At 43.9% G+C, this 15,096-nt stretch overlaps 1 protein-coding gene across 2 annotated transcripts in view; it reads left to right on the top strand.

Moving 5' to 3' along the window:
* BMF (Bcl2 modifying factor) overlaps positions 1-15,096 on the top strand; it is a 36,574-nt gene that overhangs the window by 14,403 nt on the left and 7,075 nt on the right. For both annotated transcript variants that reach the window (XM_054970167.1, XM_054970168.1), the window contains exons 2-3: positions 238-558; positions 1,386-1,549. In XM_054970167.1, the coding sequence (XP_054826142.1) occupies positions 243-558; positions 1,386-1,549 (480 nt within the window). In that variant the 5' untranslated portion in view covers positions 238-242. The remainder of the gene's footprint in view (positions 1-237; positions 559-1,385; positions 1,550-15,096) is intronic.

The raw sequence follows: 15,096 nt of genomic DNA, 5'->3' as shown, positions 1-15,096 counted from the left end.
GCTTAGCTTGCAACTTCCAATATTGTGTGATTGGCCCCATTACCCCAGGTCAACCATTTTCTGATTGGCACCAGTCCTCCATGGCAGCTATTTTGTGGTGGGATCCATTCCTCGTTCTCAAAGTTCTAAATATGCCTGTAGGCTCAACAAAAGTGGGGTCCCTGCTGTTTATCATCTACTGCATATCTTTATGCTCTTATTCAGAGGTGTCTTGTTTATTTTTTTTTTCAATGGCAGGTAAAATGGAGCCGCCAGACTACCTGGAGGATGACTTCTCTAGCCTGGATGGGCTGGATGATGATGTGTTCCACTCCGATGACTGTAGACTTGCAAGTCAGCCCAGTGAGATTACCTTTCCTGGCATTTTTACACAGAGCCAGTCTTACAGTTGTCTGTTGGGGAGGTTCCAGCTCTTCCCACTTACACACTGTTGTGGACCAGGGACTAGGCATGCCAAGCAGCAAGACAAGGCAACACAAACTCTCAGTCCATCCTCTTCCAGCCAGGATATCATGTTACCTTGTGGAGTGACTGAACCACCACAGAGACTTTTTTATGGTAAGAAAGATCCCTTTGCCCTGAAGAAATTGTCCTTGAGAACCTGTGGCATTTTGGGACAGCAACATTCTTTAAGAGAACAATAGTTTTCTCAGTATGTATTTCCCACATACCTTACATAGTGCAGGTCACTCTGCAGGAGAATATAGGCATCTACATAGTTCATATTGCATCAGAAATTATGACACTGGTTTTGTTTAAAAAAAAAGAATTTCAGAACACAGAAACATCACACTTCTTCCTGTTATTTTAAACAAGTCTTCTGCCTCCAGGGACTTAGATCTATGCAGGCAGGATCTGCTCAAGATTATGCAAGTCCTTATGGGGAATTCAGCAAGCACAACTCCTCACTTCCACTGCTGCTGGGCCTCCCCCATCGCACTGGTTTTCATGCCTCCTTACCTGGGGAAAGACCACTTGGCCAGGGTGCCATCAGGCAGGCTTTCAGGATCAGGCCCCCATAGCTTCTTTGGAAGAAGAAAATCCCAATCTTAAAATGGCAGCATCACAGAAACAGAGACACTGTCATGTCTAGATGAGCCGTGGCCCTGTAACTAGTAATAACAAAATCTCCTGGGGAAAATAATAATGAGTTATCAGCCTATTTAAAAGTGACTGAGAGGAAGCTGCAGCCATTATGCTTAATTCTTGTGAAAAATTTTCTTTTCAGAGGTAAATGTGAATCCACGTCATCCTGGCTATCCTGAATACTTCATGACAAATGCACTTAAGCTGTCTTCTCCTATACTGTGTTAAATATGGCAGAAATACTATGCATTTCATACTGAGAAGTTGCAAGTCCCTGATTCTTCTCTGATATTTGGCAGGGAATGCTGGGTACCGTTTACATGCCAACCCAATTGGTTTCTCATTGAATCCACACCTCCAGGAGGAACCTCAGGAAAACCCACAAGAACTGCGTACTGAAGTTCAGATTGCTCGGAAGTTACAGTGCATTGCAGACCAGTTCCACAGGCTTCACCTACAGAGGGTAGGCTGTCTTTGGGGCAAAGGAAATAATAGGGATAAGGAGGCAAGGGTGGTAAGTTGTAGTCTGTTGTGCCTTGAGAACACCTGTATTGCCTGCTTATTCTACTTATTCTTTACAGTGTATAAATGCCTGGGTTTTATTGTTAATAACGTACAATTGGATCAAACTGGGAAGCTCTTCTGAGCCATGTTTAATTTATGCTGATGTTCACTTTTAGTCCTTTTAAAATTTTTAGTCCTTCCTAGCTGGCACCAAAGGATAGGTAACAGTAGTATGTCTGAATATGAAGCCCATTCATGTGGTCTGCCACATAACCCAAAAAACAAAAACCAGAATGGGTTTTGCAGAAAGGAACAGGCTCTTTCTAAGAGGCTGTTGGTAAGTGTTGACTTTGCCTCATGAAAATCAGCAAAACTATTGAAGAAGGGGTGCATATCTACTCTTCAGAACAACCAGTGGGTCACTAGGTAAAGGGCAGGTTAACCCCCATCCCAGTGGTATCCTTCATTACAAACTTTTACTTCCTCCTGCTAGTATAAATGGCTATTTATTTATTTATTTATTTATTTATTTATTTATTTATCTATCTCATACTTATATTCTGCCCTCCCTGTAAGCGGGCTCAGGGCAGATAACAACCTTAAAATCATTTTAAACGTTCCATATTAAAACATTAAAACATCATATAAAAATAGCAGCGCTTTTTGCAGCAGCAGCAATACAACTTTTTTTGGCAGCAGCAATACAACTCTTAACAATCAATACAGTAGTACAACTAGATATAGCAGCACAGTAACAGCAGCTGAAAAACAAACAGTGGTGGGCAGCTTTCACAGGGAGGGAGGTAGATGTTGCATCCTACGGCCAGCAGAGACCCAATCTCAGCCATCAGCCTGGGAGAACAACTCTTTCTTACAGGCCCAGCAGAAAGATAGTAAATCCTGCTGGGCCCTGGTCTCAGTAGACAGAGTGGTCCACCAGGTAGGAGTCAGGACTGAGAAAGCCCTGGCTCTAGTTGAGGCGAGGCAGGCCTCCTTGGGGCCAGGGACCAATAATTGTTTTTCTCCTGATAAGAGGGTCCTCCGGGGAATATACGGGGAGAGATGGTCCCTCAAGTACGCCGCCCCAGTCCACACAAGGTCAATATCAGAACCTTGAACCTGATCTGGTACTCCACTGGCAACCAATGCAGCTTGCGGAGTATTGGTGTAATACGCACCCTATTTGTTGCTTTCATAATGACGCGTGCCGCTGCATTTTGCACCAGCTGCAGTCTCCGGGTCAGGTTCAAGGGTAGGCCCGCATAGAGCGAGTTACAGTAATCTAACCTAGAGATGACTGTTGCCTGGATCGCTGTAGTTAAGTCACAGATAGACAGGTAGGGGACACGTTGCCTGGTCTGCCGCAGGTGGAAAAAAGAAGACCTGAAAACCGCTGCAACCTGTGCCTGCATTTTTAGGGAGGCATCCAGGATCACCCCCAGCCTCCTGACCCTCGGAACTGGCACAAGTTGTGCCCCATCGAGGGCCGGGAGCCGGAGTCTTGAACCCAGTCCCCCATGGCTCAAGTACATGACCTCTGTCTTTGTTGGGTTCAGTTTCAGTTGACTGTGTTTCAACCAATCAGTCACGGCTGCAAATGCATGTTCCAGGACATCTGGGGCTGAGTCGGTCCGGCTGTCCATCATCAGATACAGCTGGGTGTCATCTGCAAATTGATGACACCCAAGCCCGAAACTTCGCACCTACTGGGAAAGGGGGTGCATATATATGTTAAACAATAAAGGGGAGAGTATTGCCCCCTGTGGGACCTCGAACACCAATGGGTGACACGGTGACAATTTCTCCCCAAGCGCCACCCTCTGTCCCTGACCGTGGAGAAAAGAGACAAGCCTCTGTAAGGCAGTCCCTCGTATCCCCATATCGGCGAGGCGGTGAGTCAGAAGATCGTAATCTTCTGTGTTGAACGCTGCTGACAAATCCAATAATATCAGCAGCGCCGAACCGCCTCAATCCAGATGTCTGCAAAGGTCGTCCATGAGGGCGACCAGCAGCATCTCCGTCCCATGTCCTGGCTGGAACCCGGACTGAAAGGGATCTAGGGCTGAGACATCCTTCAGAAAACCCTGTATCTGTTCCGCTGCCGCCTGCTCAATCACCAGTCATTCATAAGGGGAAAGATGAACTGTTTCATTACGAGTTGCCCCCCACCCCTGCACTGGGTGGTTCCACTGAATGAAACTGTACACATAAATATACCATGTTTTTTATAGGAATCTAGACTGTATGGCCCTTACCTCCCCCTCCCCCGCATCAAACCAATGGGTATTTTGCTAGTGCAAGTATAAACAATGCTGTTTCCTGATCCAACAGCTCACACTCTAAATAAGCCATTTAACAGGGAACAAAAAAAGTGAGACGAGCAGAGACCTGTATTTATGTCCTCTTCTGCCACTTATTCGACTTACTCCTTCAGTACTTCCTTAGTTCACACCCCTAGGATTCTTCTCTGTCCCACCAACCTGAACATCTCTGAGGCGATGTAGCTACTTAGTCCTTCCTCCTCCACCTCAGACATTTTCAGCCTCCAACCACCCTGCAGAAGGAGAAGGAAAGACCCAAAACACCAGGATGCCTCAGTTAATTTCAAACAGTGTTATGTATATTTTCTTTAAGCTGCTGTGGGAGAAAAATGTTGAAAGCCAGGAAATTTATATCAAAAAGGTTCTCAGGAACCTACAGAATGTTAGCTATGCCTAGAATCCCTGTGTCACAGCTTCTCAGCCATTCCTTTCCCCTTTGAGTTGGATCTGTACACATTCAGCAGATTAGGTAGGGTATGCAGACATGCAGTGCTCAGAGTATGAGTTCTCAGCACTGTACAAAAACTAAAGTGCTAAGGATTCTTTGAGGGGAAAGGGATGAGGGAGAGGTTGTGGCTTAGTGGTAGAGTGGCTTTGCAATTAGAAGGTCCAAGGGTTCAATCCCCAACATCTCCACTTAAAAGGACCAGGTAGCAGGTGATGTGAAAAACCTCTGCTAGAGCCCCTAGAGAGTCACTGCCAGTCTGAGTGAACAGTACTGGCCTTGATGGACAAATGGTTTGAATGAGTATAAAAGGTTTGTTTTAATATCCTCAAACTGATCCTATCTAGCCTTGGGTGGGTTCCCGTTCCAGCCAAGAAGAATGACACACTGTGGCTTATCATTGCTGTGTGTTCTGCTTCTCTTCTCAAGATGAGTGTGTGTTGTGTCACAAGGCCAGAGCTTTGGTTAGGGGCCAGGGAGTTCTATAACCAAGCATGCCAGACTCTCTGAAAAGGAAACCTTTACTTTTTGTCATTAATGTATTTAGGTTAGAAGAAATTCATTCAAGCTATTTAAAGGACAGCAAGGTGCAGAAGTTGCATTGCTTCACTGTGCATATATTTCAAGTTGAACTGGAATGGAAATGTTTGGTTAGTTCAGGAAGGTTGTAGAGTTAGATGTTATGCAACTGTAGGTAAAGGCTATTCTCCCACTTAAGGTAGCCCGCTGGGCATCAGCCAGAGCCTTTACCTTCTCCGCTGTAATTCTTTTTTGTAGAACAGGGACCTGAGGAGGTGAAGAGGTGCTGTGCCATCTTTGCCAGGACTTTTATTTGCTAGACCTCCTCCCCCCCCCACAAAGGTGCCAGTATTTGGTTCTAGTGAGTACCACAACAAAAGCCCTCGCTGTATCTGGTGGAGAGGGGTGAGATACGGTTTTTAAATGGTAATGTTCTTCACTAAGGTGTTGTTTCACATTGAACTATGAAAAAAGGGATGGATATAAATATTTTAATAAATACGTTTCCTGTAGAAATTCTGTGACAGTTGTCATAATGTGTACAAATTCCAGGTTGATAGAGAGGATAGGATGTGCACAGTCTTTTTCAGTGCAATCCTACACAGAATTACCCCAGCCTAAACTCATTGAAGCCAATGGGTTTAAACTGAAGTAACTCTGCGTAGGATTGCAGTTTGTCTTTCATCCCCTGTGGTATCAGGCACTCAGAAGCTGGTAATCTTTTGCCTATCTGAGACTTTTGTCTCATATCACACTTTTGCCCCTCCCTTCCTTACTTCTTACATTCCTGGAGTGTAGTTGTAGTTGAACAAAGTTTGGAGGCTTTAGATAAAAGAGTGCAGCCTTTGATATATTTTGTCATCAAAGAGCAGGCTTGCCAAAGGCAATGTGATAGAAAGATTAAGTGGAGCACTTAAAGCTATTCGTCAGACTGTCTGGTGGCATTCTTGTTTGCGGTTTTCTGTGGATGAATATAGACCATCTGATGGGTGGGTTAGAAATTCTTTATCTCTCCCCCACACTTTGGACACTTCTCCCCCTATGTCTAGATATAGCATTCCTTCAGTGTCTGTCCCTCTGTTCCTGATTTAGCAAATTCTGCTCAGCATAGTAAAGGTTAATAATTCCCTCCCCCCCCCCCCACACACACACAGTTCTGAAGGGAAGCTGTAGAACTGGTTGTAACTTGACCCTTTCCATCTGGGGAGTGTAGCTATCAGATGTCTTTGTCTGGGAAAAGTGTCCAAGAATGCCCCAAGGAAAAAAAAATAAAAGCTGTGACCAGAGACAGAGAGACGGACAGAGAGACAGGCAGACATTTGGCCATCCCCCCTTTCCCTCAGGCAAGAAAGTGTGTGTTGTTACTGTGGCACCAACAGCCTCCTGAGGAATGACTAGGAAGCAAACGAAGTACTACACTGAGAAGCCAGGAGAATCCTGTGTCAGCCGAGCATGTGGGAGAGTTAGTAAACAAAAGCATCCCTCTTTACTACTAGCTTGTGCAGCCAAAAGAGGAGGAGCTCTTCCTTTTTCAGCTGAAAGAATATGTTGCATAGGAGAAAGTGCTGGTTGGAGATTTTTTTTAAAAGGCAAGTCAGAGAGAAAAACAAACCCTGAACACAGGTGGAAAATAACTTAACATGCAGATCTCTACAGCTCAGCATTTGGACAGATATTGACACTTAGATTAAGGCATGGGGAAACAGCGGGACGTCATGTTTGTGTGGAACTATGTTTGAGACCATTGCTGTTTTTATTTATGCTGTGCCTATGCTAATATCTTCTTTTCCTTCCTGCCTTGCTGCGAGCCATTTTTTTCCTCTGGTTGTTGGCAAAGATAATGGAGTGCAGTCCAGTAGCTTTTCTCTGTATGCTGTTTGAGAATGTCTGGCCAGAAATGGTGTGGCTTGTACATTCTAATACCTCGGACAGGGTCTCTGTGTCTGTAACACTTAACAGAGTTAAGATGCCTATTGGAAAACCACTTCTAATTATAAGAACAGTTGGCTGATGGGACTAGTTGCTCAGGGAAGGTGTGGCATTTTCTTCACTGAAGGCATTAAAGAGAGAGAGTGACAGAGCATCTGTCCAGTGCGGATGGATTAGATGCTTTGGACTGGGCAACCAGTGAGATTCCTTCCAGTAGTATGATTGTTCCTGTTTCACACATGGCTCTAGGATTTTACAGAGATATATGTGCTTTTGGAAACACAACTGACCCGGAAAATGTTATATAAGGATAGAATTACACACTACATTTAGTTCAAAGATCAAGTTTCCATGATATTTTCCCCTTGTTCAGATTGCAACTTAAGGTTTACAGTTTTGAGGGGAAACTGGGCACTGATTCACCATCAAATTTGCAGCCTCTGCAGCTGCAGCCTGAGCAAGAGAAAAACCTCGGTGTAACAGGATCATTGAATTAAACATAATACAGTGTTCCTTCTGAAGGATCTATGGCATTTCAGCCCAGGTGTGAGATTCTAACAAATATCCATAGTTAACATTTTCTAACAGTTAAGGCTTGGCAACTTAAATTTTGCAATCTTTCAGAAAGAAACAACAAAAAAGTAATTGACAGTGGCTCCATAACTTTGCTCTGCCTAGCATCTTGTTTTATAGGTCAGGAGTCTATAAGAAATAGAGGCTGTATATTCTCTCATTATGAGAACTGCATAACTGTCAATAAAATCTGGGGGACCTGACTCCACTCCCCTGCGCTGGCCTCTAGATCTTGCTGAGATAATGCTTTGGGGCTTGAGGGACATTTCTGTTGAAAATGAGCTATAATTGAGAGCTGTATATATTGACCAATAAAAGTTTATGGTGGTGAGGCAAGAAGGGAGAAACACAAACTGTTAATTCTCTCCTGCTTCTGCAGAATTTACACCAGGGAGGCAGGCATGCCATGGTGCTTTGCTACCCTGTCATAAGTACCTTCCCAGTACTACCAGAGGGAATCAGGTAGGCTGCCTCCCCCTTCCCATTTCCTTGGCACGCTCCTACAGTTTCTTCTGCAAATTGTCTCACACATGATATCTTTTAAAGGCTAACTCTGATTAGTCTGTGTGATGCAATGACCCTGAATGATGACCAAAAAAAGTTTCAGTGGCGGCACAACAAGAAGTCACTGGAGCCAAGAATGGGGCTCTTGTTTTTTAAAGTTAGAAGAACTGAGAAGAAAAAGCTGGGTAGTATTTGCTCTCTAGCCAGGGCTGTTTAAGTCGCTCTCTATATTTAGTCTCTGAGTCATCCGGACTGCTGACAAAAGGCAGAATTGCCCTGAGGCTGCACCTGACTTCTGGCCTTTGTGTGTGCTTCCAACACAGTGTGGCTGCGTCTTCAAGATTTTCAGCATAGCTTCCGCCAGTGGATTTGAAAGTTGTGCTTTTATCTTAAATTTTGTGCAACACAGAGACAAGTCCCTTGCCTTTTTTGTTGCCACTGACTGAGGGCCAAGCTACAAGTGATGAACGACACTTGAACGGCAAGTGGATTGAGTGGAGCACAAGTGGAGAGCAAGTGAACAGGGAGAAATACACTTGCCATTCAAGTGTCATTCGTCACTTATAGCTTGGCCCTGAGAGAGAGGAAAATCTGTTGTCTAAACTTTGATAGATGGTGGGGAGGTGGAGGTTTGAGAGGTCCCTGCATGTTGGCTTTCTAAGACCTGAAGTCTATTTTACTGCTGTGAAATGACTTTGTTACAGGCAAAATAAGCCATGTGATATTTCTCTGGCAATAGGCTTTCATGGCATGGGGGTACTAAATTTAAGAGCAAGCTGGGAACAAATGCCCAGAACTGGATTCTTGCAAAAAGGCATCATCAAAAGTGTACACTTTGAAATATGGGATGTACTCATATGTGAAGAGGGGGTATATATCTCCAAAGGCTTTGGAGACATGCATTGGATAGCAGCTGCAATTATACACATCAAGGAGCTGTAAGAAATCTCTGTGTTAGAAAATGCTCATTTCTCCTTCACACTTGGTGTTCATCACAAGTGCAAATATTGAACACGCACTGACTCCTGTATGCGGTTTATAAAGTGTGGATCTGCTTTTAGCAAAGGCACCAGCAGAGGGCTTGGTATCAGGTGTTTAGCACGTAAGGATCTCCAGCCCTACCTCCAAAGCTGATTTCCCATGACCTTTGCCAGTTGTATATATTTCTAGATCATCCTCGTTCTTGTTTAAACAATGGGTCCCCTCATCTGTGTTCTGAAGTTAGGCTCATGCTTTGCCCTACCTGCTTCCTGAACCATGTGTCTGCATTGTGTTCCCGCCACTCTTCACTGTCTTGTATATACTACTGGCTGTTTCCACTTAGCCTTTTTGTCTTGTTCCTGCCTATTCTATTGCTGGTCTGATGACGTGCTTCTCTGTGTCCACTTCTGTGTTCTATAGACTGCCTGGAGTAGCACATTTACAATAAAGGCAGAATGCACATTTTCTGAATAGATGGTTACTAACTATCCATCCTGTTCTTGTTTTTGACTTTGGTTTCAGGAGAGTTGACCCTGCACTATAAACAGCTATAGACATCTCCAGCTCACCATTTGTGCCAAACATTTGTGCAATCCTGTGCAGAGTTTTACTCCAGATACTGGACTGCATTGTTAGTCTCTGTCACTGCTGAGCTCAAATGTTCTAAAAAGATGAGTTAAGTTGGGAGGAAAACCTGTGCTGTAGCTCTTACAATCAAAATTGTGTTCTTTTTCAGAGCTTTGATTTCAACTGAGTATTGATTTGAACAGGAAGAACCTCAGTTAAGTCAATGATTCTTGCAAAGGAATTTGTGAATTGTTGTAGGAAATGTTGCCATTATTAGAGGGTCAGGTTTGATGGCCAGTATAGCTACATCCTACCTTGATTCTGCAAGCAGAGCAGTTCCTAAGTCTCTTGTGCGTCTCCTTGAAGAAAAAGGCAACGAGAGGAGGTCCTTTTTAGCTTTAAAATGGTCGTAAGTAGGGTTGTTTACAGCCCTGTTGGTCCAAAAGTAAAAGCCAATCCACATAATACCTTTTAAAGGAATGACTCAACAAGGCATAACAATGGGCAACTTGCACTCTGTCATGTGTCATTGGGTTGCTCCTAATGACGGGATTATGAGGATTGTTCAAGTAGGGTTGCCAGCAGATCAGAAACAACCTGTCCTGGCTGGCTCCTGCCCCTTTAGCAGAAAACTGAAATGCAGAAATCAGAATGGGAAGTTTTTCATAGCATGAAGCTAAACATGATCACCCAGTAATTGCTGCAGGGCAAGTTGCTGGTTCAAAGAAGGCTTCAAAGGCAAGTTCAGAACTGGCAGGTTTACTTGTAAGAATGAGAGAAGTAACATGGAGAAAACCTAATTTTAAAAAGATGCCCAGGGCTATATAGGCATAAGATGCTTATACATAGACTTGCCAAGCGAGAGGCAAGTCGCCTGAGGGAGGCAGAGGTTGCTGGTCCCAGAGGACGTTGCCCCTTCCTTCATAAGATTCTCCTAATAGTATGTTTTGGTGGAGGCAATTGCCTTTCCTCTTGTGGGTTCCCAGTGGGCTTTCTTATTTATGCCTGTTGGGTGGACTGTAATCATCTTTGCCAAAAGCTTTTTTGCTTTGATACCTTAAAGTGTACACCAGGCAATGATTCTTCCTCTCCGTTTCTCTTGCCCTTATTTGTGGGCAGTAGTAAATGTGCCTGCTGTGCAGCTGGGAAAGAATCTGTGCTTGTTTATCTTGAGGACTTTAAAAGGTCCCTGCCCTGGGGTCTCTTAAGCTGCAGGCTCCAAAACAACTGTCAGTGGAGGGAAGAGAGGGTGTAGTCAGAGACAACAGAGTGATGTGCCCCAACTTCCTTTTTGTCACAAAAGAAACAAGGAACCATCTGGATTGTGCAAGTAGGAAGGGCCGTACCTTGTGGTCCTGGGAAAAAGCTGGCCTGCAGCTGTCCTTTCTAGCTTGAAAGTGAACTGCCTCCCCCCATCACCACCACAGTGTTTTTTCTGCTACCACTTCCTGTAGAATCAGTCCAGCAAGAGAGAAGCAAGTTGCTGGTGTTTATTTTGAATTATGAGCACTCCAAGGAATTGCTCACCTGCCAAACCTTCCTCCTAAACAGAAAATACTTTTTCTTCCCCCAAATAAAATGTTCCTGTAAGTCTTTTGGGGATTCCCTTTCACCTTAAAGTCTCTGTGTTTGACCTCCTTGTTGCTTCTGTGGCTAGGATCTCTTTGTTTCTTATCCTGGTCATCTCTTCCTCATCTTTCCTGTGTTGTCCTGAAGATGTTGATGATTAAAATAATTGTCTACCATCAAGGAAATCGCAGTGGCGTATAAAGGAGACTCCCCCTGCCCCTGTTTAAACTCTCAGCACATTCTGAGGTATGGGAGAGGGAGGGAGTGTGAGAGGTAGTTGAACAGCTTCCTGCTCACCAGGCCCACAACTCAGAGGCCAAAATAGATGGGACACGAATGGGGAATCATGAATTAATGGGGGATGTCTCAAGGATTTATATTGATAAATAACTGTGGTGTGCCCCTCTCCCTGAAGCTGGATTGGGACTATACCACTTGGATGGGGAATAGATTTACCAGTTGCCCACAAGTGGCAGGCAATTACCTGAGGCTTTGCTCTGTTGCCCACCAATCACTGGTGATTGGCGGGAGGCGACAACCTCCCTGGTGATTGCCTGCCACCAGCAGGCAACCCAGGAAAGTGCACACTGGGCAGACTCCCAGCAGGGCGTGACTGTGTCACTTTCTGAAGCGATGATATTGTGGCGGCCGCAGGCATGCTCCTGCACTTCACTGGGGCCAATTTTGGCCCCAAACAGGTCAGAATTAGCCCCTTGTGAAGCACGGGAGCACACCCGTGGTCGGTTTGATGATGTCCCTTCCTGGAAGGGACATCATCACGGCTCTCTGGGAGCGCATGTGCATGAATTGTGCATGCAAGGAGACTGAAATGGGTAAGTCCTGAGTCCTCCCTCTCCCGTCAGGAGGGTATAAGAACCTGAGAACCCTAATTGGGAAGTGCTCCCTCTTTCCTTATCCCATCTTCCTGATGGAGCCAGTTTGGTGTAGTGGTTAAGAATGGCAGGACTCTAATCTGGAGAACTGGGTTTGATTCCCAACTCCTCTGCTTGAAGTCAGTTGAGTGACCTTGGGTCAGTCACAGCTTCTCAGAGCTCTCTCTGCCCCACCCACCTCACAATGTGATTGTCGTGAGGATGATAACAACACACTTTGTAAACTGCTCTGAGTGGGCATTAAGTTGTCCTGAAGGGCAGTATAGAAATCAAATGTTGTTCAAACAGCTCCTGGAGCTGCCATTGGGCCTATTGGAGGAAACAAACCAATGGGGCAAATACCAGCCTCAATGGGGGCTGTTCAGGGGAAATGGGGGGAAGGATTAAACCCCTTGCCCTGGTGCCCTAACTCCAGTTCAAATCATGCCCACCCTCCCGTGATGCTTGATATTTATCGATTTTAAAAAATGCTCAAGAGATCCATTTACAGATCTCTAGCACCTGTAGTTTGGCCCTCAGGAGCCAAGGGCATTTGCACTGCTGAGGTTGGGAAGCTGGGTGTGCAGAAAACTTCTCAGGTAGCCCCGGAGCTCAGTGTCTCATCATTGTGCAATGAATTTCATAATCCTTCATTTCTCTTCCCCATCTTTCAGTTCCTTGCAAACCTACATTTTGTTCTTAGTTTCTTTTATCAATAGTAAAGAGAAAGACTAAAGCTTTGCCTGTTTGAGATCTTCAAATGTCACTTGTTCCGTTTCTTTCTCGTGCAACCCCTCCTCCTCTCCTCTAGCCACTGCCCACCAATCCAACTTCCTTCTTCAACTGGAAAGTAATCCTGGCCTCTATTGCCTTAGGCAACATGAACTATTTCCTTGTTTTACCTAATGTCTGATCTGTTTTGTGGCAGTGAGTTATATCACCACCCACCTGGCAGGCAAAATGCTTTTTCAAATGTCTCAGCTTCTTGTTGCTTTGTTGCATATTTTGTTTATATTATTTAAGTTAACTTTAAAAAAAGGTTCTTCCTGCTCTGCCTTACTGGAATTCTATTTTATACTGTTGGAATTAGAGATGTAAAATTTCTAGAAATTTTGAAGCCATGGCAAGAAAGTGGATTTGGAATGGAAAAAATGGGAAAAAATTATCTCTGACTTAGCATATAAAATTGTTCTATAAGTAGGGAGACCAGGTGTTCCATTTTGTTGGGAGACCTCCCACATCCTGCTGGTGTTGCCCACCACCATCCAGTTGGCCCGCAGGGGTTGGGGAACTTGGAGGGGGAATTGGCATTGCCCCAACACCATGATGTCACATCTGGTGCAACTTGGAAATGATGTCATCACGTTGGCAACACTCTAGCATTTAACCATAGAGTTTTGGGCAAATGCTAGAGTGTCGCCCACTTTGGGGCTGTGCCAGATGTGACATCACTGTGTCGTCAATGGGGGTGCCCCTGGATAAGTCTCCTACCAATTGCCAGACATAAATGTAGGGTATATTTATGAAATTTAAGAGTATATGCCCTAGTTTTCTACAAGCAACATTGTGAATTTACCTAGTATTGCAGAGATACAAAGTTGTACTCACTGTGCTTTATGCAGCCTTAGCACATGGATCTCAGTTTTTGCCGTATAAGAGGTAGGGAAAAAAAATAAAAGCTAGAAGTTAAAAATATAAAACACAAATTGTATTAACTAAAGAAAGTGTGTTACTTGGACAGATGTTTTGGTACAGTCACTATCTAGGCTAGCTCTGTCTTTGAAAATCAAGTTATACCTTTAAAAACACTGAGATTTCATTAGTGTATTATCATATACTTCTGGGCAGCATTAATCACATTTAAACTTCAAGCATCTTTGAATATGTTGCATACCTCTGTAGTATACACAGGAATTATCTACAGCTGTAGATTGTCTTCCATAAAAATCATCATACTGCACATTTTGAGTAAGAGCTTATCTTACAAAGCATTTCATTGGAGCATTTTTCACTGTTTCCTATACTTGCCAATTTTTCCATTGAAAAAAATGAAAAATAGTCTTTGGGGTGGAAGAATATTTCCCCCCCTCAAAAATGCCTCCCCCCTTCACATCTCTAATTCAAATTGCAACTTCAAGGTGAGTCTAGCACCAACTCTACCGGAAGTCTAATAGAAGTTTGATATTTAGGTTTATCTACGACCACACCTTAGTGTTTCAAAAATCAAAAGTGGTAACCCACAAACTTTCAGGCTCTTTTCACCAAAGAGCAATATCTTGAAGTCCCTGATACTAATTGGGACATCTGGTGCAGACAGTGCAACTATGTGCTGGAATTAAGCTGTCTTCAATCTCCAATAAATGTTTAGAAACATGATTTATAACAACCTCTTGTCACCTGTGGTTGTTTCGTCCATCATTACTACTCCCTTTTGATTTTTTGTTCCTTAGCCTACAAAAAGTACCCAACACCTTTCCAAGACATTTATAATAAATTCTGGCTGGAATTATAGATCCTGAACTCTTTGTAATTGCAAGGGCATTGGTGTTTGCAAAAGGCAAGCAGAGCAAAATTTGAAAGAACAAAAGAAAGCAGCAGGGCCATCCTACTAATACATTTAATTTTTATGTTAAGTATTTATATCTTGTGATTGCTGCCAAATTAGCTCCTGTGGTAGCAAATTACAGGACTCATAGATAGAGGAGGAGAAACCTGTATCTTGCTTTCTTCAGGAACCCAGTTGCCAGATGCAGCATTTTTAAGCACTTGTGCCCCTGTAAATTTTCTTGCAATCTAAGTGAAATAATCACAATTGACACACTTGTGTAATCCAGCTCTGTACTAAAGGGCCAGTTCCCTCCTCTTGATTTTGACTTAAGTGTGGGTTTCCTGTGAAGTGAGCATTCATTACAACTCTGGCTTTCTTTTTCTTATTATTTCACCTAGAATCAGAAAGGGATAGGGTTACCAGGCATGGCCTGGCAACCAGTGGGAGGAAAATCTGAAAGTGCTACAAACTCTATAGTAAAACCACAGAGTTTCTGGCAATTCCAAGAAAAGACTGATGTCATTTCAGGGGAAAACCTGGAAGTGATGTCACATCATTATCCTTATGGCCTTAAAAACAATCTTGTGCTATCTCTCAGAGTGAGTGGTTGGAAATGAGAGCTGGGTACGGGGGATGTCCTACCCCTTTGCAGGGGCCTGGAAAATGTGGTCAATGAGG

Source organism: Eublepharis macularius, chromosome 2 (assembly GCF_028583425.1).
Source record: "Eublepharis macularius isolate TG4126 chromosome 2, MPM_Emac_v1.0, whole genome shotgun sequence".
NCBI classification, from domain to species: Eukaryota; Metazoa; Chordata; class Lepidosauria; order Squamata; family Eublepharidae; genus Eublepharis; species Eublepharis macularius.
Note: the sequence above shows the minus strand (reverse complement) of the source record. Positions and strands in the feature narration are given on the sequence as shown.